The 26,801-nt window shown below is 40.8% G+C and overlaps 1 protein-coding gene across 4 annotated transcripts in view; it reads left to right on the top strand.

Moving 5' to 3' along the window:
• Positions 1-26,801, top strand: part of LOC140730544 (utrophin-like) — a 460,763-nt gene that overhangs the window by 130,781 nt on the left and 303,181 nt on the right. For all 4 annotated transcript variants that reach the window (XM_073051151.1, XM_073051153.1, XM_073051152.1 and 1 more), the window contains 8 exons: positions 105-282; positions 1,348-1,484; positions 1,779-1,988; positions 8,043-8,156; positions 14,989-15,144; positions 16,550-16,720; positions 19,431-19,613; positions 21,919-22,053. In XM_073051151.1, coding sequence (XP_072907252.1) covers positions 105-282; positions 1,348-1,484; positions 1,779-1,988; positions 8,043-8,156; positions 14,989-15,144; positions 16,550-16,720; positions 19,431-19,613; positions 21,919-22,053 — 1,284 coding nt within the window. The remainder of the gene's footprint in view (positions 1-104; positions 283-1,347; positions 1,485-1,778; positions 1,989-8,042; positions 8,157-14,988; positions 15,145-16,549; positions 16,721-19,430; positions 19,614-21,918; positions 22,054-26,801) is intronic.

The following is a 26,801-nucleotide window of genomic DNA, read 5'->3' as shown; positions in this document are numbered from 1 at the left end:
AAGTAAAAGTGCTGGGAAATTGCACAATTTGTCTCAATTTATACTCGAGAGAAACTTAATGAAGGAATTAGACGTGGATCATGTACTTATTTTCCTTTGTGCAGGATCAAATCATCCAGTTGCTCGATGTAGCTCCATGTTTAGAGAAACTGATGGCTCGTGGGGAAGTGCTCATCAGTGAACCTGGAGCTCCCAATTTCCTCCAGGAGGACTTTAATAATACAAACAACCGATACAGATCAATTCTTCAGAAACTACAGACAAAACAACAATTGCAACAAGGTGACAGTTCTGCATTTCAACTACAACCTTTTGTGTTGGGAAAATGTTGAGTGATGACTTGTCCTTTTATTTTAAGATTAGTTTTCTTAACAGTGTGGACTTTTGCCCCTCGTTTGGTTACCACTGCTTATTTACAATTCTTCCTGCATGGCCATTGTTATGTTTTCAGATGAAGGGTCTCTGCTGAAAATGTTCACTGCCCATTTTTCTGCATGAGTTCCTCCAGCATCTCCTGTGTTTCAGCCATTATAGTATTTCGTTAATAGATGAATCACGTACAATTTAATCAGGTCGAAAGAGCTGAGATAATCCAGACCACTAACACTGATGGGAATACAGCACTCAGAGAAGTTTTTTTTTTGGAACAGTTATTGGTTGTAGAATGTAAGCCACCAATTTAATATGAGAGTTAAAGATGCCAAGCTTATTCCTGATGGATTCTTTGAGGATTTACCCTTAATTGGTGTTGCCCAAGCAGTAACCTGACAATTATTAAATTGGTGGACTTGCTATAGGCATGTAGGCTTTTGTGTTTCTCATTGAAAGGTGATTGGACTTGCTTGACTGCAGAGTGCTTTGGAATGACGAGAACTCTCAAAAGTGCTACAAGGAAGCATTTAATTTCTTCATAAACACAGTGACCAATATTCTGTGTGTCTTTTTATGGATGGAACAGCAGAAGGTGGTGTACTTAAAGTATAATGCTGTATTTTGCTAGTGGAAAGTACCACTTTATGCCAGTGTAGAATGAGCCACATCAGACTGCACTGTCTCTTTTTTGGGTTCAGCTCCACCAAAACTTTGCTATACTGTGTTCTACATTTTAGTGTTTAGTTTGGAGAAGCTGAAATGAAACAGCATAGCAAAGTTTTTGTGATCATCTTCATTGTACAATTGATTGGTACTCTATAAATGTAGATCATAACACAATATTGTGTGCTTTGCATTATAAATGCATCGATAGTAATGACTTCTATTTGTAATTATGTGCATCAACAACATGAATTATTGTTACTTGAGCCTTGTTGCACAGAATGGCTAATGTAATTGAATCTTTGTTAAAAGGGTCGGAATGTCCTCAGAATGTAGATGCTCTAAAGACCTTAAAAACAGTCCTGGATCAATCTGAAGCTCAAGTTAAACAAGAGTGGAGTACAATGGTTAATCTTGAAACAGCTCAGAAAACATTGAAGAAGACTGAGGTAAGCAGCAGATATGAATAAACAGAAATTTGCAAGGCATTATGGCTTATAGATACAGGCAGTTCCCAAAAATTAACATGCCCCATGCTTTGTACCATTTATCAAATTGCTTTATTCTGAGCATCTGTTTGGAGAATTAAAGTTAAGTGCTGGATAAATACACTATTTAATCTGAAAAGTACATTGAGGATGTTGGTAAATTCTCAAATAATTCAAGGTTCTTTTGCCAAATTGTACAATGTTTTCTTGTTTTCTGTCTCGTTTTCTCACTCATGCATTTTCTTTCTTAACCAGACTTTGCAGAATGAATTGAAAAATCATCAGCCAGAAATGGACAGACTGGCTTCAGGGCTAGGAAAAAAGGATGAGCTAGTGACGTCTGCTGAAAAGACATACAACATGGAATTAGAGGCAATTCAAGTACGATGGCAAAAGCTAATAGCTAAGCTTCAGAACGATAACCAGGTGCTGAAGGATGTGATATCAAAATTGCAGCGATTTAAGGTGAGTGAGACTCAAGAAAATGACAGATGCACGTAGGTTTCTGTGTCCATTTGGGGAAGGGAGCATAATTAGGAATGGAGAGCAAGTGCTAGCTTGACAGTATTGATAGACTGGCCTCAAAGGAGAATTGGATCAAACTCGAGGATTCATGATCTGGGGTGATGCTTTATAATTTCCTCGAGGGTCTTGTTGCATTTTTGGAATGTCATTTCTCAAATGATAGTCCGGCCATGTCTTTTTCTGCAGATTTACATGTAAGGTCCTGTTTCATATATACAGAAATAGTGTGAATTTAAGAGGGATCAGGAGGAGATGCTGCATACTGGCCTAGGAGAATTAAAAATTGGTTGTATGGTGGACTACTGTTTTAGTGTAGCTTGCAGTGATGAGATTCCTTCATATTTTTCAGTGTAATTGGTGAATAATAAGTTAATGCAACATTGGGCATTGTAACAATGTAATATTTTCCATTCTTATTGAAGATATCTAATGTTTTTTAAAAATTTATTATAATTTTAAAAACGTTCTTAATCTTGAATTGTCAAAGAAAAGCAAAACCGAATATTTTGGAATGTAATTAAAATGACTTTGTATGCTTTGCAATTTTAAGAGCTGAGATTCAACAAGATTCGTATTGGTCCCTGGTGGTTACATGTAGTTACCAGACTGTTCTATCATTTGGGATATGATACTTTTTTTAAAGAAAAAATCGTTGGTGTTCTGTCTCACATAGTGGAAAATGGTTGTGATTGTTAGAATCAGTCCAGCCCCAGGAGTTCCTCAGTGCAGTGTCCAAGGTAGCTATCTGCAATTACTTCACAAATGACTTTCATCATCGGGTCTGAAATGAGGAAGTGCATTGACAATTGCATGATGTTCAATTTCATGCATATCTTCTCAGCAAATGAAGCTGTCCCTTGTGTGTAGCAATGCCTTTGTAATACTTTGGCTTGTGCTGCTAAATGGTAAAGGAAGTTCCAGGTGCACGTGTTGGGAATTGACCACCTCCAATAAGCTGAAGTCCAACCATCAACGCATGACATTCATTCAAAGTAGGATCACCAAATTTCTTACCATCAATGCATTGGGAGTTTTCATCAACCAGTTGCTCATTGAAGCTGTACTGACTACCCCTTGGGACACCTGCCACCAAGAAGGACATTGCAAGCTGTTCAAATTTATTAATGCATAGGATTCCTTTCATCATCATTGATCTTAAATTCATAATGATTTGTATCCTGGCCAAGCCGTGTTTTCCAGGTGCCAACTTCACTGACTTCAAAAGGCCTTAGGTCTCTTTCTTCTCTTTATGCTTCTTCAGAATTGACAGTGACTTTGTCTAAGCCAACCTTTTATATGCCATGGACCAATACCATTAAGTAAGGGTCCGTGGACCCCAGGTTGGGATCCCCTTTTGTGAGAGACCTTAAAATCATTTTAACATAGAACACAGAAATCTACAGCACATTACAGGCTCTTCCTCTTCCATTCCCTAGTCTTCTGAGCCACAGAGCCAGACTCAGTACCAGAGACACGGCTACGGCTGCAGGACATTCTGGAATGGGAGGGTGAACAGCCAGTGGTCGTGGTGCACATAGGTACCAACAATATAGGTAAAAAATGGGATGAGGTTCTACAGGGTGAATTTAGGGAGTTAGGAGATAAGTAGGACCACAAAGGTAATAATCTCTGGATTACTACCAGTGCCACGTGCTAGTCAGAGTAGAAATAGGAGGATATTTCAGATGAATACGTGGCTTGAGAAATGGTGCAAGGGGGAGGGATTCAAATTTCTGGGGCATTGGAACTAGTTCTGGGGGAGGTGAGACCGGTATAAACAGGACGGTCTGCACCTGGGCTGGACTGGAACCAATGTCCTAGGGGGAGCGTTTGCTACTGCTGTTCAGGAGGCTTTAAACTAATGTGACAGGGGGATGGGAACAAGTGCAGAGAGACAGAGGGGTGTAAAATGAGGGTAGAAGCAAAAAGTAGTAAGGTGAAAAGTAAAAGTGGCAGGCAGGCAAATCCAGGGCAAAAAGCAAAAAGAGCCACTTTTCAACATAATTGTATAAGGGCTAAGAGTGTTGTAAAAACAAGCCTGAAGGCTTTGTGCGTCAATGTGAGGAGCATTCGTAACAAGGTGGATGAATTGAATGTGCAGATAGTAATTAATGAATATGATATAGTTGGGATCACAGAGACATGGCTCCAGGGTGACCAAGGATGGGAGCTCAACATCCAGGAATATTCAATATTCAGGAGGGATAGACAGGAAAGAAAAGGAGGTGGGGTAGCATTGCTGGTTAGAGAGGAGATTAACGCAATAGAAAGGAAGGACATTAGCCTGGAGGATGTGGAATCGATATGGGTAGAGCTGCATAACACTAAGGGGCAGAAAACGCTGGTGGGAGTTGTGTACAGGCCCCTAACAGTAGTAGTGAGGTTGGGGATGGCATTAAACAGGAAATTAGAAATGCGTGCAATAAAGGAACAGTAGTTATAATGGGTGACTTCAATCTACATATAGATTGGGTGAACCAAATTGGTAAGGGTGCTGAGGAAGAGGATTTCTTGGAATGTATGCGGGATGGTTTTCTGAACCAACATGTCGAGGAACCAACTAGAGAGCAGTCCATTCTAGATTGGGTATTGAGCAATGAGGAAGGGTTAGTTAGCAATCTTGTCGTGCGAGGCCCCTTGGGTAAGAGTGACCATAATATGGTGAAATTCTTCATTAAGATGGAGAGTGACATAGTTAATTCAGAAACAAAGGTTTTGAACTTAAAGAAGGGTAACTTTGAAGGTATGAGACGTGAATTAGCTAAGATAGACTGGCAAATGATACTTAAAGGGTTGACGGTGGATATGCAATGGCAAGCATTTAAAGATCGCATGGATGAACTACAACAATTGTTCATCCCAATTTGGCAAAAGAATAAACCAGGGAAGGTAGTGCACCCGTGGCTGACAAGGGAAATTAGGGATAGTATCAAGTCCAAAGAGGAAACATATAAATTAGCAAAAAAAAAAGCGGCACACCTGAGGACTGGGAGAAATTCAGAGACCAGCAGAGGAGGACAAAGGGTTTAATTAGGAAAGGGAAAAAAGATTATGAGAGAAAGCTGGCAGGAAACATAAAAACTGACTGTAAAAGCTTTTATAGATACGTGAAGAGAAAAAGATTGGTCAAGACAAATGTAGGTCCTTTACAGTCAGAAACAGGTGAATTGATCATAGGGAAGAAAGAAATGGCAGACCAATTGAATAACTACTTTGGTTCTGTCTTCATTAAGGAGGACATAAATAATCTTCCTGAAATAGTAAGGGACCGATGGTCTAGTGAGATGGAGGAACTGAGGGAAATACATGTTAGTAAGGAAGTGGTGTTAGGTAAATTGAAGGGATTAAAGGCAGATAAATCCCCAGGGCCAGATGGTCTGCATCCCAGAGTGCTTAAGGAAGTAGCCCAAGAAATAGTGGATGCATTAGTGATAATTTTTCAAAACTCCTCAGATTCTGGATTAGTTCCTGAGGATTGGAGGGTGGCTAATGTAACCCCACTTTTTAAAAAAGGAGGGAGAAAGAAACCGGGGAATTATAGACCGGTTAGTCTGACATCGGTGGTGGGGAAAATGCTAGAGTCGGTTATCAAAGATGTGATAACAGCACATTTGGAAAGAGGTGAAATCATCGGACAAAGTCAGCATGGATTTGTGAAAGGAAAATCATGTCTGACAAATCTTATAGAATTTTTTGAAGATGTAACTAGCAGAGTGGATAGGGGAGAGCCAGTGGATGTGGTATATTTAGATTTTCAAAAGGCTTTTGACAAGGTCCCACACAGGAGATTAGTGTGCAGACTTAAAGCACACAGTATTGGGGGTATGGTATTGATGTGGATAGAGAATTGGTTGGCAGACAGGAAGCAAAGAGTGGGAGTAAGCAGGACCTTTTCAGAATGACAGGCAGTGACTAGTGGGGTACCGCAAGGCTCAGTGCTGGGACCCCAGTTGTTTACAATATATTTTAATGATTTAGTCGAGGGAATTAAATGCAGCATCTCCAAGTTTGCAGATGACACGAAGCTGGGCGGCGGTGTTAGCTGTGAGGAGGATGCTAAGAGGATGCAGGGTGACTTGGATAGGTTAGGTGAGTGGGCAAATTCATGGCAGATGCAATTTAATGTGGATAAATGTGAGGTTATCCACTTTGGTTGCAAGAACAGGAAAATAGATTATTATCTGAACAGTGGCCGATTAGGAAAAGGGGAGATGCAACGAGACCTGGGTGTCATTGTACACCAGTCATTGAAGGTGGGCATGCAGGTTCAGCAGGCGGTGAAAAAGGCAAATGGTATGTTGGCATTCATATCAAAAGGATTTGAGTACAGGAGCAGGGAGGTTCTACTGCAGTTGTACAAGGCCTTGGTGAGACCACACCTAGAATATTGTGTGCAGATTTGGTCCCCTAATCTGAGGAAAGACATTCTTGCCATAGAGGGAGTGCAAAGAAAGTTCACCAGATTGATTCCTGGGATGGCAGGACTTTCATATGAAGAAAGACTGGATCGACTAGGCTTATACTCACTGGAATTTAGAAGATTGAGGGGGGAATCTTATTGAAACGTATAAAATTCTAAAGGGATTGGACAGGCTAGATGCAGGAAGATTGTTTCCAATGTTGGGGAAGTTCAGTTTAAGGATAAAGGGGAATCCTTTTAGGACCGAGATGAGGAAAAACTTCTTCACACAGAGAGTGGTGAATCTGTGGAATTCTCTGCCACAGGAAACAGTTGAGGCCGGTTCATTGGCTATATTTAAGAGGAAGTTAGATATGGCCCTTGTGGCTAAAGGGATCGGGGGTATGGAGAGAAAGCAGGTACAGGATTCTGAGTTGGATGATCAGCCATGATCATACTGAATGGCGGTGCAGGCTCAAAGGGCTGAATGGCCTACTCCTGCACCTATTTTCTATGTTTCTATGTTTCACTGTTGCTTCCCCCAGGTAGGTTGTCCCCCGAAACAGCACTCATAATGCAGTACTTATTGTTAAGAGGGACAGCTACGGGTGCTCTCCATGACCTGACACTCTCACTTCCCTCTCCTGACGGTCACCCACTCATCTGTCTCCTGTGGCCCCGGGCTGACTACCTGCCTGTAGCTCCTATCAATCAGCTCCTCACTCTCCCTAACAAGCCAAAGTTCATTGAGCCGCAGATCCAGTTCCCTAACTCAGTCTCTTAATGGGCTGCAGTTTAATGCACCTGGTACAGATGTGGCCATCAGGAAGTCTCCCAGATGTCCCACATCTGGCACCCAGAATAGAAAACTGGCCTCAGTCATACCCACTATTTAATGCGCCAAGCCCTGCACAATGCTCCTTTTAAAAACTTTTCTCCTCGACCTGTGAGAAGCTGGCTCTCTCTCTGCGTATAAATTTTAATTGAGAAATTATTTTAAAAAATCAGTAAGGCAATGGTTTTTCAAGTCAGAAGGGTGTAAATTCCAAAACTACCTGAGACTCCAGTTACCTATGTTGACTGTTACTGTGTGTTACGCTAGTTTGTATGTTCAGGAGATTTTGGCCAAAATTAATATAGCCAGAATGACACAAAGGCCGGTGTTAATTTACAGAAATGTGATACAAGAAATTCTACCCCTTTAAGCATCTTTTATGAGTTTAAAAGATGATCAGTACTGTAGTACTGTTTTACTTGCTGGGTTTGACAAGTCTTCTTTGTAGTAATTTGCTTGATTAAGCTTTGGCAAACTCAAGCCAGTTATGAGTAATGGTGTTTTCAATAAAGCTCTCGAAAGTTAATTACCTCCAATCTTCGGGCGAGGAAGGAGTCAGTGAAAATAAGGCAAAATGACATTTTGGATGGTCATCTTGAAAAGTTATTTAGATTTCCTTTGTCTCTGACCAAGCTTCCTAGCAACCCTGGAGAATAAAGAGTGGAAATTCTTTTCTCTGGAGCTTAAGCAACTCCCCTTTTCCTGCAGAGGTTTGTCTCTATTTTTCATTCTTTGGAACATTTGTTTCTTTTTGATGCAGGAAAATTCAGATGCCGTGGAAAAGTGGATGGAGGATGTTGACACCTTCTTGTCCAATGAGACTGCTGCATTAAGCAATCAGGCAGGACTTCATCAGCGGTTGGAAAAGTGCAAGGTGGGAACAAATCTGGATTAGAGAGAAGGGGACATTGTTAATAATACACTTGGGATACAATCCGGTAATACTACAGTGGTGCTAAAAAGTTTGTGAACCCTGTAGAATTTTCCCTGTTTCTGCATGAATATGACCTAAAATGTGATCAAATTTTCATGTGTCCTAATATCAGATAAAGAGAACCCAATTAAGTAAATAATACGAAAAAGATTATACTTGTTCATCTATTTATTGAGAAAAATTATCCAATATTACATGTATTTGTTGGAAAAGTATGTAAGCCTATGCTTTCAGTAACTGGTGTGACCCCCTTGCACAGTGATTACTTCAACCTAATGTTTCCGGTAACTGTTGATCAGTCCTGCACATCGGCTTGGAGTAATTTCAGGCCATTCCTCCTTACAAAACTCAGGAATGTTTGTCGGCTTCCTTACATGAACTACTTGTTTCAGGTCCTCCCACAACATTTCTATAGGAATAAAGTCAGGCCCTTGACTCAGCCATTCTAAAACATGAATTTTAATCTTTTTAAACCGTTCTGTTGTTGATTTACTCTTGTCTTTCAGATTATTGTCTTGTTGCATTATCCAACTTCTATTAAGTTCAGGTGATGCACTGCTACCCTGACATTCTCCTGTAAAATGTCTTGATGAAATGTTGAATTCATTGTTCCCTCAACGATTGCAAGTTATTGTATCCATGAGGCAGCAAAGCAGCCCCAAACCATGAACACCCGAGTGGTCTTTTGCAAACATGAGATGTGCAGCAATGTTTTTATTGTACGGAGAGCATTGGTTTCCTTCATGGTGTCCTTCCATTGAACACCATTCTTGTTTGTTGTTTTTCTTAGTGTGGACACATGAACAGAGTTCCAGCGATTTCTGCAGGTCTTTTGCTGTTACCTTCGGGTTCTTTTTCACCTCCTTCAGCATTGCATGTTGTGCTTTTGGTGTGATCTTTTCAGGATGCCCACTCCCAAGGAGAGTAACAACAGTACTGAGTTTCCTCCATTTGTAGACAACTTCTTTTACTGTGGACTGATGAGCACTCAGGTCTTTAAAATACTTTTATAGCCTTTTCCAGCTTCATGCTTCTCTAAAATTCTTCTAAGATCCTCAGAAAGTTGTTTTGATCAAGGCATGGCACACATTAACAGATCTTTCTTGAGAAGAGCAGACTCTGTCAATGACCTGACTTTGTGTGTCTTTTATATTGGGCAGGGCACCTCCACAACCCACACCTCCAAACTCATCTCATTGCTTGGAACACCTAAGTCCAAATAACTTTTGTAGAAGGCATTACCCCAGAGGTTTACATACCTTTTCTAACAAATACGTGTAATATGGCTATTTTATTGTGTTATTTATTTAATTGGGCTCTCTTTATCTAGTCTTAGGACGTGTGAAGATACAATCACATTTTAGGTCATATTTTTGCAAAAAGAGAGAAAATTTCACTGGGTTTACAAACTTTCTTGCACCTCTGTAAGTCAGTGATAACTCCGCACAGAATCCTGCTGTCTTAATTCTGGTTGTGCAATTTTAAATTCAGGTTTTAATACTTCAGGTTAAATTAAAGGCTCATAGTAGGGCTTTGCACAGACTTGCCATTGTTTCTAATTTTTTTATATACATTCTAGAATTCGTTAGCTTTTGAATGTGAAGTGGGGTTTCCTTGTCACATGAACTCCCAAATTATTCTTATACACAGTACCTATTGATAGCATAATCCTTAAATAAACAAAATACATCATGCCAAATCTAATTATCATTGCATTCCATCTGTTCCCTTTGAACCTTTTCCCCTTTACCATATGTTAATTCTTGAAACTTGGAGACATTGATTTTAACTTCTCCTTTTAACTTAGATTTTAGTCTATCCTCTGCTTCTTCCTTAGCGCTTCAAAAAATTTGTCATTGAAAGTCTGAAGAACTACAGAAGGCAATAAATCACACCTCCAGCAGTCTTTTCATTTATAATTCCTGCTGTTTCTCAAAGAATTTAGATTTGAAGAGTAGAGTAGTTTATTTTAAAACTTGTTCTTGCCATTATTTTCTTGTCAGATTATAGTTGTGGTGACACAGATTTTTCTCATCAGATTAAAGTTGTAGTTTCACAGAAACTGGCCCCTTGGTTCACCGAGCTGTGTCAGACATTGAGACCTGTAGACTGATCCCATTTTATTTTTCTCAGATTTCTATCAACTACCCTTTGGTTCTGCCACTTGTCTACACAAGGGGAAACTAACGCTGGCTAGTTAACCTTCCAATTCACATATATTTGTGATCTGTGAGGAAACTAGAGCACCTAGATGAAACATGCATTGTTACAGAACTGTGTTTATTCCACACACAATACCAGAGGTCCTGATGGAATCAGATCACTGGAGCTGTGATACAGCAGCTCTACTAACTGCACCATTGTGTCACATTACTGTGTTATAGGAAGTAAATACATTTCCCCCACCCCCCACATTAGATAAGAAATGATTTGCAAATGATTTTGATTAGCTCCATCTCTCGTTTTGAAAATCAGCTGTAGTGACAACTCTCTACTCTTTGGGAGCTAATTTACTGTTAATATTTTCAATTTGCTGGCACATCTATTCCTCATAATACCTCTCCTCCAGCTGATTGGTTTCTGCCCTGAAACTACTTGTTATAAATGATTGCAATCTCATTGAAAGAAAATATACCTGTTGCCCTTTTCTGTATGCCATTTCATCTACCTTAGTTTATTACTTTGTGAAACCTAATCTGATGTTCATTTTAAACTGTTTTTCTCTTAATGATGTAATGTAATCTAAAGTCTCTGCCCACCCATATCTAGCACACACACCTGATTTTCATAAGGCGTAAGTGTGCAGGGCACTGCCTTAGTCTTCAGATGCCAACGACAGACTGCTTGAGAAAGGAATTATATTGAAAATTGTAAATGCTTGAACCATATGAAATTAATTTTATCATTTGCCTGAATGTTACATTATAATTCACGTTATCCTGTTTTCTGTTTTCTTTAAAAATGTCTAAATATTCATACTTGGCTTCAATTAAAGGTGGTTTATTCTGTAATCCATTCACCTGGACTCAACGAATGCCTAGTATATAGAATTCATGGGACAGTACAGACCCTTCATCTCACCATCTTATGTCAGATTAATTAAATGAATCATTAAATGCTTAATTCAACTTGTCCCTTCTACCTTCACAAGGTCCGTATCCCTCCATTCTCTGCAAATTGATGTACGTATCTAAGAGGCTCCTAAATGCTTACATAGTAGTTGCCTCCACTTCTACCCCTGACTACACGTTCCAGACACCCACCAGTCTCTGTGCATTTAAAAAAAATCAAAAACTGCCCTACACATATTCTTTGAATTTATGCCCTCTCAATTTAAATGCATGACATTTCAACTCTGGGTGGAGGGGTGGTTTGGTTGAAATAACAATGAAATAATATCGGTTGTCTATCCGTGCCTCTCTATCAGGTCTCCCTTCAGCTCCATAGCTCTGGAGAAAACAACCCAAGTTTGTCCAACCTCTCGTATAGCATGTACCTTCTAATCCAGGTGGCATGTTTGGATCAACGCTGTTAAGGATCCTGCCATTAGTAGTGTATTTCCCTTCACGTTTGAAGGGAACTTCCAAATTTCAACACTTCATACTTAGCTGGATTAGACTCCATCTGCCCTTTCTCTGCCCATATTTGAAACAGTTGTATCCTTTGGCAATTTTCTGCACTATCCAGAATACTACCAATCTTTGTATTATCTACAAACTCAATCACCCACCCAAGTCATTGATAAATGTTAGAAAAAACAAAGATACCATTTTGATCCCTGTGTAACATTAGTGATGGACCCCTAGCCAGAATAAATCTCTTTGTCTTATCTGGGCAAGCCAATACAAGTGGCGAAATCACCATAGATCCTGTACATCTTAATCTTCTGGATGGGCCGACTATGTGAGATGTAGTCAAGCACTCGCTTCAGTTTATCCTAGGAGTATATTTTTGTGCCATGCACAACCTTGGAGTTTGTGTATTACAGTATGATATCCCACCCACTTTGAAGGAATCCAAATGAGATTTAATCTGATTGACCTACTGTACCCCATGAAATTTGTTGGTTTGCAGCAACAGTACTTTGGAATACATAAAAATAAAGAACTATAAATTACATTTAATACAGTGGATTCTGGTTAATTGGGACACATTGGAGCCAGTACATTTCAGCCCAATTAAGTGACTGTCCCAATTAGCTTCCCAATCTCAAGTTTCATGGAAATAGTTAAGAAGGTATAAAAAAGACAAACTGCTGTTTAACTGAGTAACAAATTATTTACTAATGAAATACAGAACAAATTGGAAAATGACAGTGCTACTACAGTACTATAAAATGTTTTAGTTCCTAAAGGTTATCGATGGAGGAAGACATCCAGTGTACGTTGCCATGTTCTTTTGATCGACTGTAAAAGAACAAAATAGGTGCAGATAATTAACTGCTTTCATACAATTCTTTTGATGATTATGTCCTCCAAATCTTCATTTTCATTGTAATATTCAAGATGATTGTCGATACTTTCAAATTCTTCATGGTTCCTAACTTGTTGAAGAAGTGAAATAGTTTCATTTTCACTCCTCGCATTTTCTGGCATCTCCAAGCCTGAATGCTTGAAACTGTAGTGAACAAAACAGTTCTGAATTGTCTTATTGTTTATTTCTCGCAAACTATTTGTGAAAAAAACTCTGCTTTTTGAACACAAGCATATACAAGTATTTAAAAATTGTTTGCTCTAAGCACAGTGTAGTGTTGAATGGCCATATGTGCACACGACTGACGCAAGCTAGAGACTGTTTACCAGCAGTCTCCTGTCCAAATTAAGCAGCTTTGAGTCCTCTGTTGTTTAGGGTTGACCATGAATGTTGCATTCTGGCTGACTACATTCAATACAAAAGCAAGTGCACAAGCCAGGGCAGTATGATATGGAGAGCAAGCTGCTGCACGTGCAGCAGGCTCCTCTCTCTACAGCGCTGATGAATCCAAAGGGATGGCAGAAACTGATACAGTTACCACCAGCAGCATTGCAGGAGTTGCCAGTCAGCTTTGAACTCTATGTACGATTGCCTTAGGGACTCCAGCTCCTGCCTCATGAGTGGGTGTAGCGCAAGGCAGTGGAGGTTTGACATCGGTTTTCTTCCTTCAGATGAGCTGCCGACCTTGGCTGACGAGCCCTATCTGCTCAACGCAAATGGTTTTAAGGTACATGAGCCCACCTTTGCCCCTTCTCCTGCCAGTAGAAGTGGTTCTGCTTTACTAGCTAAGCCACATGTGAAAGATAAGAGCTGGACTTGGTTGTCAGAGGATAGTTGAGATGCATGCTATTGGGAGCATTTAAAAGGTACTGGGAGCTTATCCCCACTAACCCTACCACCCAGCTATCACAGCCTTAAGGAACCAATAAGCAGCATTGTCTGTCAAATAAACGAAGGGAACCAGGCTATTTTCCTGATGAGTTTTAGTTCTTTAAGAGTTGTCCCAAATATGCTGGGGAGGCAAGTACCCATGATGGAGCTGGCTGAGCTTACAGCTTTGCAGCTTTTTCCAATCCTGTGCGGTGGCCTCTCCTTACCAGATGGTGATGCAACCCAGTTAGAATGCTTTCCAGAATACATCTGCAGAAATTTGTGAGTCTTTGGTGACATTCCAAGACTCCTCAAACTCCTAGTGAAATATAGTTGCTGTTGTGCCTTCTTTGTAATTGTTTAAATATGTTGGGCCCGGAATAGATCTTCAGAGATGCTGGCATCCAGGAACTTGAAACTGCTCACCCTTTCCAGTGCTGATACCTTGATGAGAATTGGTGTTTAGTCCCTCAACTTTTCCTTCCTTAAGTCCACAGTGAATCCTTGGTCTTTGTGGAATTCACTCAATTTAACAGCCTGAATTCCATACTCAGTGACAGTTTGTTGTTGTGACACCACTCAATCAGCTGATCTATCATGCACCTGTATACCTTCCTCATCACCATCTGAAATTCTGCCGACAATAATGGCGTCATTGGCAAATTTATAGATGGCATTTGAGCTGTGCCTAGCTGCAGTCATGGGTGTAGAGAGATTCGAGCAGTGGGCTAAGCATTACATCCTTGAGGTTCGCCAGTATTGATCCTCAGCTAGGGGGAGATGTTATTTCCATCTGTGCTGACTGTGATCTCCCAGTGAGGCACTCAGGGATCCAGTTGCAGATGGAGGTACAGAGGCCCAGGCTCATTGATTAGTGCTGAAGGTATGATGGTGTGGAACACTGAGATGTAATCAATAAACAGCAGTCTGATGTAGGTATTACTATTGTCCAGATGATCCAAAGCCAAGTGGAGAGCCAGTAAGATGGTATCCACTGTAGACATATTGCAGTGATAGGCAAATTGCTGCGGGTCCAGGTCGTTACTTTGGCAGGAGTTGATTCTGGCCATGATGATCCTCTCATTAGTGACAGTAGACGTGAGTGCACCTTCGCAATAGTCGTTCACACTGCTTTTCTTGGTCACTGGTATGATTGAAGCGCGTGAGAGATTGAAGATGGCCTTGAACACTCCCTTCAGTTGGTTGGTTTGGTTTTCTGTACCTTCCCAGCTGCACCGCCAGGGCCTGATACCTTGCGAGAGTTCACCCTCTTGAAAGATGTTCTGACAGTGGCCTTTGCCTCTGAGGCAAAGATCACAGGGTCACCAGACGCTGCAGGGATTCGCAGGGTGTGGTTGTATTCTCCCTTTCAGGGGAAGAGTTTAATTGCTCATTTTATTTTTGTGATGTTCTCTTTCTACGTGTACAGGCATTTGTGAATGAAATTCCGAAAGTTCAGTCCAATTTAACATCAATGAATGAAATTCAGGAGTCACTGAAAAAGCTGCCAGTCCCAGCCATCTCTAATTCTGTAGCAACTCGCATGACAGACTATCAGACACGATGGAACAAAGTGAAGAACCAGGTATGGAGTAGAGTTCCCAAGCTTGGATACTTTTTAGTTTTGCAGCGTTTCATAAATTGTTGATGACGGAAACTTTTGGTTAAAGTTTAAAAAAAAAAGCAATGAGGTGGAGATCTGCCTCGGAATACAGCTATTTCTCCATTTAGAAAAAGATTGTGCTGTTGCCAATTTTTGTAAAATGAAGTTTTGTAAACTGAGAGCTGACACAGACTGGGAGACTGTTTCGCTGAATTGAGACCAGACGCAGACTGGGAGACCGTTTCGCTGAATTCCGTCCCCCCCATCCCTTCCCATTGATCTCCCTCCCGGCACTTATCCTTCTAAGTGGAACAAGTGCTACACCTGCCCTTACACTTCCTCCCTCACCACCATTCAGGGCCCCAGACAGTCCTTCCAGGTGAGGCAACACTTCACCTGTGAGTCAGCTGGTGTGGTATACTGCGTCCAGTGCTCCCAGTGCGGCCTTCTATATATTGGTGAGACCCAATGAAGACTGGGAGACCATTTCGCTGAACACCTACACTCCGTCTGTCAGAGAAAGCAGGATTTCCCAGTGGCCACACATTTTAATTCCATGTCCCATTCTTACTCTGATATGTCTATCCATGGCCTCCTCTACTGTCAAGATGAAGCCACACTCGGATTGGAAGAACAACATCTTATACTTCGTCTGGGTAGCCTCCAACCTGATGGCATGAACATTGATTTCTCTAACTTGTGTTAATGCCCCTCCTCCCCTTCTTACCCCATCCCTTATTTATTTATTTATTTATTAATCCCCCCCCTTATTCTCTCTCTTCCCCCTCACAATCACTCCCTGCCTGCTCTCCATCTCACTCTGGTGCTCCCCTCCCCCTTTCTTCTTAGGCCTCCTGTCCCATGACCCTTTCCCTTCTCCAGTTGTGTATCCCTTTTGTCAATCAACTTTCGAGCTCTTGGCTTCATCCCTCTCCCTCCTGTCTTCTCCTATCATTTTGGGTCTCTCCCTCCCCCTCCCACTTTCAAATCTCTTACTTTCTTTTCTTTCAGTTAGTCCTGATGCAGGGTCTCGGCCCGAACCGTTGACTGTGCTTCCTATAGATGCAGCCAGGCCTGCTGCGTTCCACCAGCAGTTTGTGTGTGTTTTGTAAACTTTTGTTTTGGAAATTGTTCAGCCTCTTGCAGGTACAAATGAAACTTAATCTGGCCAAAGTTAAACATGTCACTTACCTTCTGTGTACAAGTGCTCTTTGTGGGTTAAATGTTAGATTTCAGACTTTGATTTTAACCTTTGAAAACAATAAATTTAAAAGTGGCATGCTTAATATTGACCTGGCATAATTATAATACACTTTTTCAGTTTCTGAATGTTATAAGCCCAGCCCTGTGTGTATCAAAAAATGTCTTTTAATATTTCTCTTTACAGATTATGTCTCAACAACTAAGATTGTCTGAGGGCCAAACAAAGACAATGAATTTACGGAAAGATCTTGTGGAGATGCGTGAGTGGATAACACAGGCAGAAGAGGATTATTTAGAGAGGGACTTTGAATACAAGTCACCGGGGGAATTGGAGATTGCTTTGGAGGAAATAAAGGTAGCATGTCTTCAAAAATATTGAGGTGTGAGCAAAAATATCTGAGTGGAATTTTCTGGAATTTAATTGCTTCAGAGCAGATTTAATTCAGATTGGATGCTGAGAAGTTTAGACACACCAAGTCTTAATTCCAAACAGAGTTTTGGAAACTGTATGTTTGCCTTGGGGAAGACAGAATTCTTTTTTGAAATTCGTGATGTTGCAGGGTGATACTGAGAGTTGCAATCTGCAGAGGAAAAGGGAAGTAAATTTGGAAAGGATGTGTGAATGTGTCAGTGTGCTGATAAATGATCTTCATCCCTGTGATCCAAGATTAAAATGAGGCCCTGAACAGCAGGTTAAACATCTTCTGGCTTTCGAAAGGTCTCCAAATGTGATTTGTAATATCTGAATTTAGGCCTTGGGAATTACCTGTATGAATTGTGCCAACGGTCACAATGTGCCTTAAATTAAACTTGGTCAGAGAGATCATAATCAGCTAAATTTGAATATGTGAGAAATGGGGCACAGTTGTGGAGCAGAGAGGTATCCACATTGACACAAGATCAAAAATATAGTGGTTCATTTAGGATTTAGGACTGAACTGCCTTAACAAGACTAGTTAAAGGAATCACTTGAATCTGCTTCCAGCAAGATCTAAATAATATCCAGGATTAGACTGATGAGTAGCTTGAGTACACAGTACAACCAATTGACAATCTGCAACATGCAAGTCTTAATCACATCCTCTTGACATTTAGCAATTGTAATGCTCCTAAGTCACTCATTATCAACATACTGCGACCATCAATGCCTTGAAATATGACTCTCTGGTTAAGGTGGCACAAGAGAGTGCACAGGGTTCAATCTCTATTTTTACTTATTGAGATACTGTGCAGAATAAGCCCCTTGAACCACGCTGCCCATCCTAATCACAGGACAAATAACAATGGCCAATTAACTTACCAACAATTATGTCTTTGAAATGTGGGAGGACACCAGAGCACCAGGAGGAAACCCACATTAGTCATGGGGAGAACATACAAACTTCTTACGGGGGACGGTGGGAATTGAATCCGGGTTGTCTGTATTGTAAAGCATTGTGCTAACCATTATGGAACAGTACTGTGCCTTTAACTTTGGTGCCATTTGTGTGGCTTGTCACATTTTCTTGGTAACCCTTAGGGTATCTCTAGGTTCTCAGGTTTTCTCCTGTGTTCCAAAGATGTCCGAGCTGATAATTAGGTTGCCCCCAAATTACCCCTAGTGCAAGTGAGTCGGAGGGTTGACTGTCATGTATCTATTGGTTATGGAAATGGGAGCGTGAGATTGATGAAGTTTCTCAGAGAGATGATGTAGATTTGGTGGGCCAAAAGTGTATGGAAATATGACTACGTGCATGCAAAATATGACAACACATCAGAGGTTGAGGATTCCATGCTTAGTGATTCATCTTTTGCTTTCCTAAAAACATTTTCACTTGTATAACCTCATGACAGACACATCAAAGTGTATTGACTATTTTATTGACCAGAGCTCCAACAAGACCTGAGCTTAAACCAGTGAGAATCAAGCAGTCTGCTTGAATTCACTCTATCCATAGCCTTGTGTAAGAGAAAGGAATGGGCCATTTGACCACTTGTTATTTAGTAAGATGTGGCTAATATGATCTTGGCCTCACCTCCACTTTCCACAACCATTAATCCCATGATTGACTAAAAATCTGTCAGTTTTGGCCTTGAATACATAAAGTGATTAAATCCCCACATCTGAGTTAGAGAATTTCAATGTGCCTTGGCTGTTGTAAGAAATTACCTCTCATCACCTTTTGTCAGGAACTTGTCCCCAGATTCAATCTCAAATGGAAATATCATCAATCTTGTCAAGCCTTTTCAAAAGATTAACTCTCATTCTCCTAAATTTCATTTAATTTAGTATTTCCTCAATAGGCAACCCCTTCACTCCAGGAGTCAATCAGGTGAACCTGTTTGGAACTGCCTCCAATGCATGAACATCCCCTTTTAAATGAGGAAACACTGTGTACATTTACACTATAAGACATTGGAGCAGAATTAGGCCATTTGGCCCATTGAGTCTGCTCCTCAGTTTCATCATAGCTGATTTATTATCCCCCTCAACCCTATTCTCTTATCTTCTTCCCGTACCTTTTCAAGAACCTATCAACCCCTGCTTTAAATATTCCCAATGATTTGGTTGCCACAGTCGTCTGTGGCAATAAGTTCCACAGATTCACCCCCCTCTGGCTAAAAATACTCTTCCTCATCTCTGTTCTAAAGGGACATCCTATTCTGAGCATGTGTCCTCTGGTCCCAGACTTCCCCGCTATAGGAAACATCCTCTCCACATCCACTCTGTCTAGGCCTTTCAATATTCAATAGGTTTCAGTGAGATCCCCTCATTCTTCTAAACATCAGTGTACATTACTCCCTAATGTATCTTATTCCCCACTTTATGCAAATGAAATAGAGGTTCAATTCATTTTCCTACAAAATGATAACTAAGTAGATTCAAGGTGGCATCTCACAACATCTTATGCAGTTGTAGCAAGACTTATCTGTTTACTTGTATTAGATTGAGAAGATCTTTGATCAGAGTTTTGTGATTTTGTCATAGAATGCTAATAATATATTATTTCCATTATCACCGTTCATATATGCTTAGGTTGAGCCTGTCAAAACTTGGTCATTGATAGAGTACTTTGCTTTTGCAGCGAGCAAAGGAAGAGGTGCTGCAGAAGGAAGTAAGAGTTAAGATACTGAAAGATAACATAAACACTATAATTAAGAAAATGCCTCCTGCTGATCAGCAATTGATGAATAGTGACCTTCATGATGTTTTGGAGAACTACAAGAGGCTCTGTGATCGGATTGAAAGAAAATACTTAACTTTAAAGGTAAAGAATAGTGATGACATGACTATTCATTGTTAACAGCTGACATAGTAGCATGGGATGTTTCAACTGTTTCACTTCCCTATACTCACTCTATCCTACCCAGTTCTAACCTTGCAACACTGTTCACTAAGGACCATCCTCGTTATAGTCATCAAAGATGTCAGCAAGGGTGGTGATTCTGTTGTTTGGGGACTTGACCATTTCCTTGCAGAGACCGCCATTTAGCTGTCAGATTCCTTCTTGTCGCTCCTTCTGGATCATGACCCCACTATCAGGTTATTGTTTTCCCAGTCACTGAGGAGGTTTTCCTTTCATAGTCTCCGGCCTAGACTCTGAAACTCACACAACCCACTTCTACTCTTCTTTAATATCTGCAAGCAGGACTGCAGGCACAGCTTTGTTTCAACCTGTCCTTGCCCCATTCAACTCAGTTTATTCAAACCATGACTCCATTCTTTACCCCCGTTCCATTCCCTTCCCATTTGTATATATGACATGTCTTAAGCTCTCCATAAAACAAAGGAGAATACTTGGACTATTCGGCCCATCAAATCTGTTCTTTTGTTGAACATTTGTTGAACAGAGGCCTTTCAGCTTTTCCTACACTGGCACATTTTCCTAGCAAACCATGGTTTGCCTTGAGCAACTTCTTGCTTGATTCCAATCATTCTTTCCATATCGAATTTTACTGATGGAAACTCATGGGCTCAAACTATACTTGTCTTTTTGTGGAACATGTGGAACTGTCATTGTTTCAGTCTTGCTCGGTCTCTCCCTTAACTTTTTATCAGTGCCTTGATGAGTGTATGGTGCTGCCTTTACACTTGAATAGGTTTCAAAAATTTCATTGTTTTTACTGCTCCTTTTCATATTGTCTTTCTCTGTCTCCACCCTTCCCATTGTCTAAGGAGACAAAGTCTTTCCAGGTCCAGCAGTAGTTCACTTGTATTATTTGCATTTGGTGTTCACAATGTGATCTATTGAACAGTGCACGCTCAGTGACCATTTTAATAGGTTCACCTGTATATCTTTTCACTGATGCAAATATCTGGTTGCCAATCACATGGCAGAACTCCACCATGGACTGTCCAAGACTGGCTGTGAAAGTAGGATGGTTGGCCATGGGGCTAGCACCCCATCCCGTGAAAACTCAGAGCTACTGAAATACCAACAGAAGCTCCAAAAACCTCATCACTGGAAGAGGAAGGATACACCAAGAAGATGGGCTATACCTGGGGACAACTGAGACTGGCCTGGGACTTTGGCGAGCTACTGTTGGTGGCCTATGCCCCAGCAGGGGTGATAGGCTTAAGTAACTCAACTAACAATCATATGGCAGCAACTCAATGCATAAAGGCATACAGACATGGTCAAGAGGTTCAGTTGTTGTTCAGACCATGCATCAGAATGGGGAAGAAATATGATCTAAGTGACTTTGAGTGTGGAATGATTGTTGATGCTAGACAGGGTAATTTAAGTATCTCAGAAACTGCTGATTTCCTTGGATTTTCAAGCACGACGTAATAGAGTTTGCAGAGAATGTTGCAAAAAAAATTCAGTGAGTGGCAGTTCTGTGGACACAAACACCTTGTAAATGAGAGGGCAGCAGAGAATGGCCAGACTTGTTTAAGCTGACAGGAAGGCAACATAAACTCAATAACCATATGTTAAAATAATGGTTAAGAAGATCTCTAAATGCATAATACATCAAACCTTGAAGTGGATGGGCTACAGCAGCAGATGGTCATACCAGGTTCCATTCCTGTACCTAATGAAGTGGCCACTGAATTTTTAATTAAATGCACATTTAGTGATGGTTTGCAGGGTATCATGAATTATTAAAAATTTTTTTATGAACCATGATCTTAACTCCAAAACTTTTTTTTGCAGTTAGTAATTGTTAGGTGTTTTGGCAGTGGTTTTATGATAACTCTGTCATTGTGGAACATAATACTGACAATGCAGGAATTATCTTTTCATGCTTATGGTTAAGATAGCCTTTAGTCTTTTGGCGCTGGCCTTTCTTCTAGATATCCCTTTCAACTAATAAATTTCTGTAGATGGAAATGTATTCTTCATGTTGGCTAAGAGTATTTCATTGTAGTTATGTCATAATTCAACTTTGTAAACTCCCACCAGATTCAGTATTCACCAGGTTTCTGTTCTTCCTCTTGGATGACCTTTGTCTATCAGCACCACCTTACTACACCCTGCTGGTCAGGATAATAAAATACACAACAATGTTGACACCTGAATGGATGTTTTTTCCTCATCCAACTGCGACTATTTATTCCCTTTATCACAGGAGGTCTGGTCTTGCTGGTGTGAGTTGCTTCATTACTTGGACTTGGAAAACAATTGGTTAAATAATCTGGAGGAGAGGTTGAAAACCGCAGAAAATGTTTCAGACAACACCAAAGCTGTTAATGAGGCCCTTGAGGTAATGAATTTATTAACCATACTATTGCGGAGCTTGTAAGCAAAAACACATGTTTTAAGTCAAATAGGTTATATTTCAAATTCCTTTTGTGTATGTCACATAGATCATAATTCTGAAGTCAGTTGTGTGGAGGGTGGAGATATGTTTCTACCAAAAGAGGTATAAGGCGCTCCTTCCCTCTGCTAGCCTGCAGGTCACCCTTGGGCAAGGTGTAGCACCTACTTAGCCCCCAGTCAATGTCACGCGAAGCCATGGAAGCAGATGGTGGATGGTTGTATGAGCAGCTGATACATATCACAAGTTCTGGCTATGCAACCCTGCTGCCAGGTAGACAATCTCTGCAGAATATTGAAAATGGCTGGGGTTACCCGTCTTGTAAAGACACTGCCCAGAAGAAGGCATTGGTCAAGACCACGATCACCCACGTCATAGGGCATGGCACATAATGTATGAGGTCATAACACCTTTTGGACAAGGTACTTTGTCACTGTGGCATTGCCATTATCTAGATTTTGTCTTATAATAGGTCTGATATACTGAACAACTAATTAAAAATCAGAAAACAACAAAAACAAATACTTGGTCATTTTCAGGTTGGCTGAGTCCTAAAACTAGTCGTAATTTATATTTATGACTTACGTTTCAAGTGTGAATCAAATTTAGCACAGAAATTCAGCTATGAAGAGAATACAATCTGTGAAAGATTTTTAGCGAAGATTCAGCAAACGAGCAAAAAGGTATCAGTATAATGGGGTATTTATAGTTTTTGCTTGGGTAGGTACGAAAGAAAAAATATTTAGCAAACAATTAGAGGTTGAAGTATAGAGGATTTAGTATACATAGAGTATATTTAATGTGGTATATATGAAGTACAGAGGTAATGCACAAGTCATTTGTTGTGAGATTAAAATGTAAGTAGTGCCTATTGGGGCTTTCTTCTGAATTTTAGATTGATTGGGTTATTAGACAATTGGTAAGGGCCAATAAAAATAAGTTGAGTTTAAGTGGAGCAGTCATTCTGTGAGTGGGCCAGTGTAGGAGTTTGAGGTTTTAGCGTTGACATGAGAGGTTCCTGTAAGGAGGTATAGGTGAGTAGCAGGTAAGAGTAGGTAAGTTCTTTTTTTAATGGTAGATAACTAAAAGGATACCAAATTACAACAAATTAGTGATGCAGGATCAGGAAATGTGTTGCAGCCATTTGATGTGGGATCTGGTGGATCCTGATGACCATATCTAGTTGCACGAGGAACTTGAGCTTCAAAAGTTGATGCATTGGAGAGGGGTTGAGTTATTTGGACCCTGTGTTTCAGGAGACAGTTACACCCGTGAGGTTAATGAATTCAGATTTGAATTGTGGCCAGGGACGCAAGCGGTTGACTGCAAGTGAGGCACATAGGGGGATCCAAGAGATAGTGCTGGAGGAGCCTCAGCTCTTAAGCTTGTTCAGCAGGTTTGAGCTTGTTGCTCCCTGTGAGGATGAGACTGCTGGCTGTAGGAAAGATGAGCAACTGAACCATGACACTGTGGTGCAGGGAGCCATTCGGGGGGTGGGGGGGAGGTTTGGAAGAGGAATGCAGTTGGGAAGGTAGTGTAGTTAGGGGCATCGACACGAATCTCTGTAAAGATCAAGAATCCTGAAGGCTGTGTTGTCTGCTTGGTGCCTGGGTTAGGGATACTTCGTCTGACTTGCAGCAGAATTTGGATTGGGAAGGGAAAGTTCCAGTTGTGGTCCACAATATAAGACCAAAAGAAAAAAAGTTCTGATGATGGAATTTGAGCAGCTGGGGACTAAATTAAAATGCATAACCATCAAGGTAATCTTTTGATTGCTACCTGAGCCATATGCAAATTGGCACAGGGTTAAGAAGATCAGATGTGTTAAATGTGTGCTCTGAGATTGGTGTGAGAAAAATGGGCTTGAATTAGTGAGAGATTGGCACCAGTATTGGGGAAAGAGGGAGCTGTTCCAATGGGATGGGCTCCACCTGAACCATTCTGAGACTAGGGTCCAGGTGAATTGCATATTTGGGGCTGGAGATAAGTCTTTAAACTAAATGGTAAGGAGAGGATGTGTGGTGGGTCCAACAGTTTAGAAAGGTATGGATAAAGTAAAGGGAAGGAGAGTGCAGGAGATGTTACAGAGGTCTCCAGAATAACTAATAAGACAATGTTTAGAAAGGGAAAACAATATAACTTCAGGCAATATGGAGATAAAATTAAAAAGAAGGGTGTTCAATACAGGACTGGAGGCAGTATACTAAATAAGATAGATGATCTCACAGCGCAGTTGGAAATTGGCAGGTGTGACGTGTGATGTGTCAGAGTTGTGATTAAAAGAAGATCACAGTTGGGATCTTAACATCCAAGGATGTACATCATATTGAAAGGAAAGGCAGGTGAGCAGAGGGGGTGGGGTAACTTTGTTGGTGAAATCCTGAGAAAGAAGTGACAGGATCAGAAAACGTATAATCATTGTGAAAATGGAAATTGACACCGAAGAGACAGTAATAGGGACAGAGAAATAGCAGATGTACTTAAGTACATACTTTGTGTCAGTTTACACTGTGGAAGACTCAAGCAGGATGCAAGAAATTTGAGAGAGTCATGGTGCAGAAATGAGTGTAGTCACTCTGAGAAAGTGCTTGAGAAGCCCAAAGTATTGTATTGTAGTGTATTCTTCAGACACTGCTTACAGTGTATTCCTTAGACTCTGAACAGACTTTTCCATCAAGCCAACTGTAGCTGAGTGGTTCAGAGCAGATATGATGTGTCTTATTCCATTCATTTTCAGGAATGACTGAAACTGTTCTGTCACAAAATGCGGTCCAATTTTTACTAAGTGTTCTGGAACACCAGTCCTTGAGATGAGGCTTTTCAATGAATCAACAGTGTGTTAGTTTGTAGTGGAAGCTATTGGGAACACTTCTGGCCACTTTGTAGCTGTATCCTCTACTACCAAGAAATTTGAACTCGTGAATAATTTGGCAAAGTCCTCAGGAATCTTCTGCAGGCCATTCCCAGAGGCGTTTTTGTGCCACCTTGTTGACATCCTGAACAATGCATGGCAAACTGCTTTATCTGCTAATACATCCCAGGCCACCAGATAAAGTTTTGAGCTAACACTTTCATTTTGACCATGTCTAGATGACCAGCATGTAGCTCCTCCAACACTTTAGCTCTCAGCTGGGATGGAATAACTCTCAATCCCCACATAAGGCAACCCCCATGAAGGGCAAGTCCATTCTGTCGCTGGTAGAAATGGAGCACATTCCATCCGTTTTGGGTAGCCATGTGGACCTGAGACAATGTGGGGTCTTTTCTGGTTTCTCTTTGGATCATCTTTGCTGTAATAGGGAGACTTTTGATTTGCATTAGGGTGAATATGTCAAGAGGAATGTTCTCTCTTGTAAATTTCTCAGGCATTTCCTTTTCCAAGGGTAAATGGTACAATCCATGATTAGTTGTCATTCTGAATTCTATCTTGTCGTTGTGTTGTGATGATGCAAAGGCTATGGGGTATTCATTTCCATCCCTCATGACATGTGACATAATTGCACCCATATCACAATGTGAGGCATCACAGGCGAGCTTCACTGAACAATGTAGATCATAATGTGTGAGTACAGTGTCTGACCTCATCATTTCCTTTACGTTTTGGAAAGCCACCTCACACTGCTTAGTCCATTGCCAATGGCATTCCTGATCTGTTGTATTGTGTTCAAGAGGTGGAGCACAATAGCCAGATTTGGCAGGAGCCTATTATACTAATTGACAAATACTTAAACGGATCGCAATTGTGACATGTCCTTTGACCTTGGGCATCCACCACTGCTTGGATTTTCTCAGCATACTTGATTAAAATCTTGTGCATTAGTGGTGTGACCACAGTAAGTAATAGTTGGTTGAAAGAATTCACGCTTGTTGCATCGTGCTCTGAGCCCATAATCTAATCTTTATAATATTGTCTAAAGAGTTTGAAGATTTTTTTGTCATCCTCACTGGTAACAATGATATCATCCAGATTGCTTGGACAGCTTTGCAGCACCCAGTCCAGAGCTTTTTGCCAGAGTACAGGTGCAGATACTACTCCAAAGATGAGACTATTATAGTGATAAAGCTCTTTGTGAGTGCTTATGGTGAGAAACACTTCCATCTCCATCTGTAGGTGGGCCTCAGCTGTGCACTTTGCAGAAGTGTTTCTTCCAGAAAGGTTTGCAAAGATGTCCCCTATGCTGGGTAGAGGGTATTGATCTACTTTCAGTACTGGGTTGATGGTTACCACAAATACTGACAGACCCATTCTTCTTGGCTACTGGAACCACTGGTGTTGCCCCTGGTCTCGACTCAAACTTGCAAAGAGTTCCTTCAGTCTGTATGTGATCTGGCTACTTTATCACAGATGGTATAGTGAACAGTACGGGCTTTGCAGAACTTGGACGTGACATTTTCATTTGCCACAATTTTACCCTTAATGTGTATGAGTTTTCACAATGCCATCCCTGTTCACCACTGTGGTGTCATTCAGTATCTATCTTAATTCACTTTCAATTGACTGTCTTGTAGGGGAAGTGGCATGCAAATAATGAATGGATCTCCAAACAAGTTGTAGTTATCTCAGACAATCCTATTCCCACAATGCTGACACTCTTTTTACCATATACAAGCCCAGTGTGGCTTGTAGGTTGTTGTATTTCACTGTTACAAATGTCAGTCCCATAAGAGGTACATTTTCTCCAGTATTATAAGTT

Source organism: Hemitrygon akajei, chromosome 7, assembly GCF_048418815.1.
Source record: "Hemitrygon akajei chromosome 7, sHemAka1.3, whole genome shotgun sequence".
NCBI classification, from domain to species: Eukaryota; Metazoa; Chordata; class Chondrichthyes; order Myliobatiformes; family Dasyatidae; genus Hemitrygon; species Hemitrygon akajei.
Note: the sequence above shows the minus strand (reverse complement) of the source record. Positions and strands in the feature narration are given on the sequence as shown.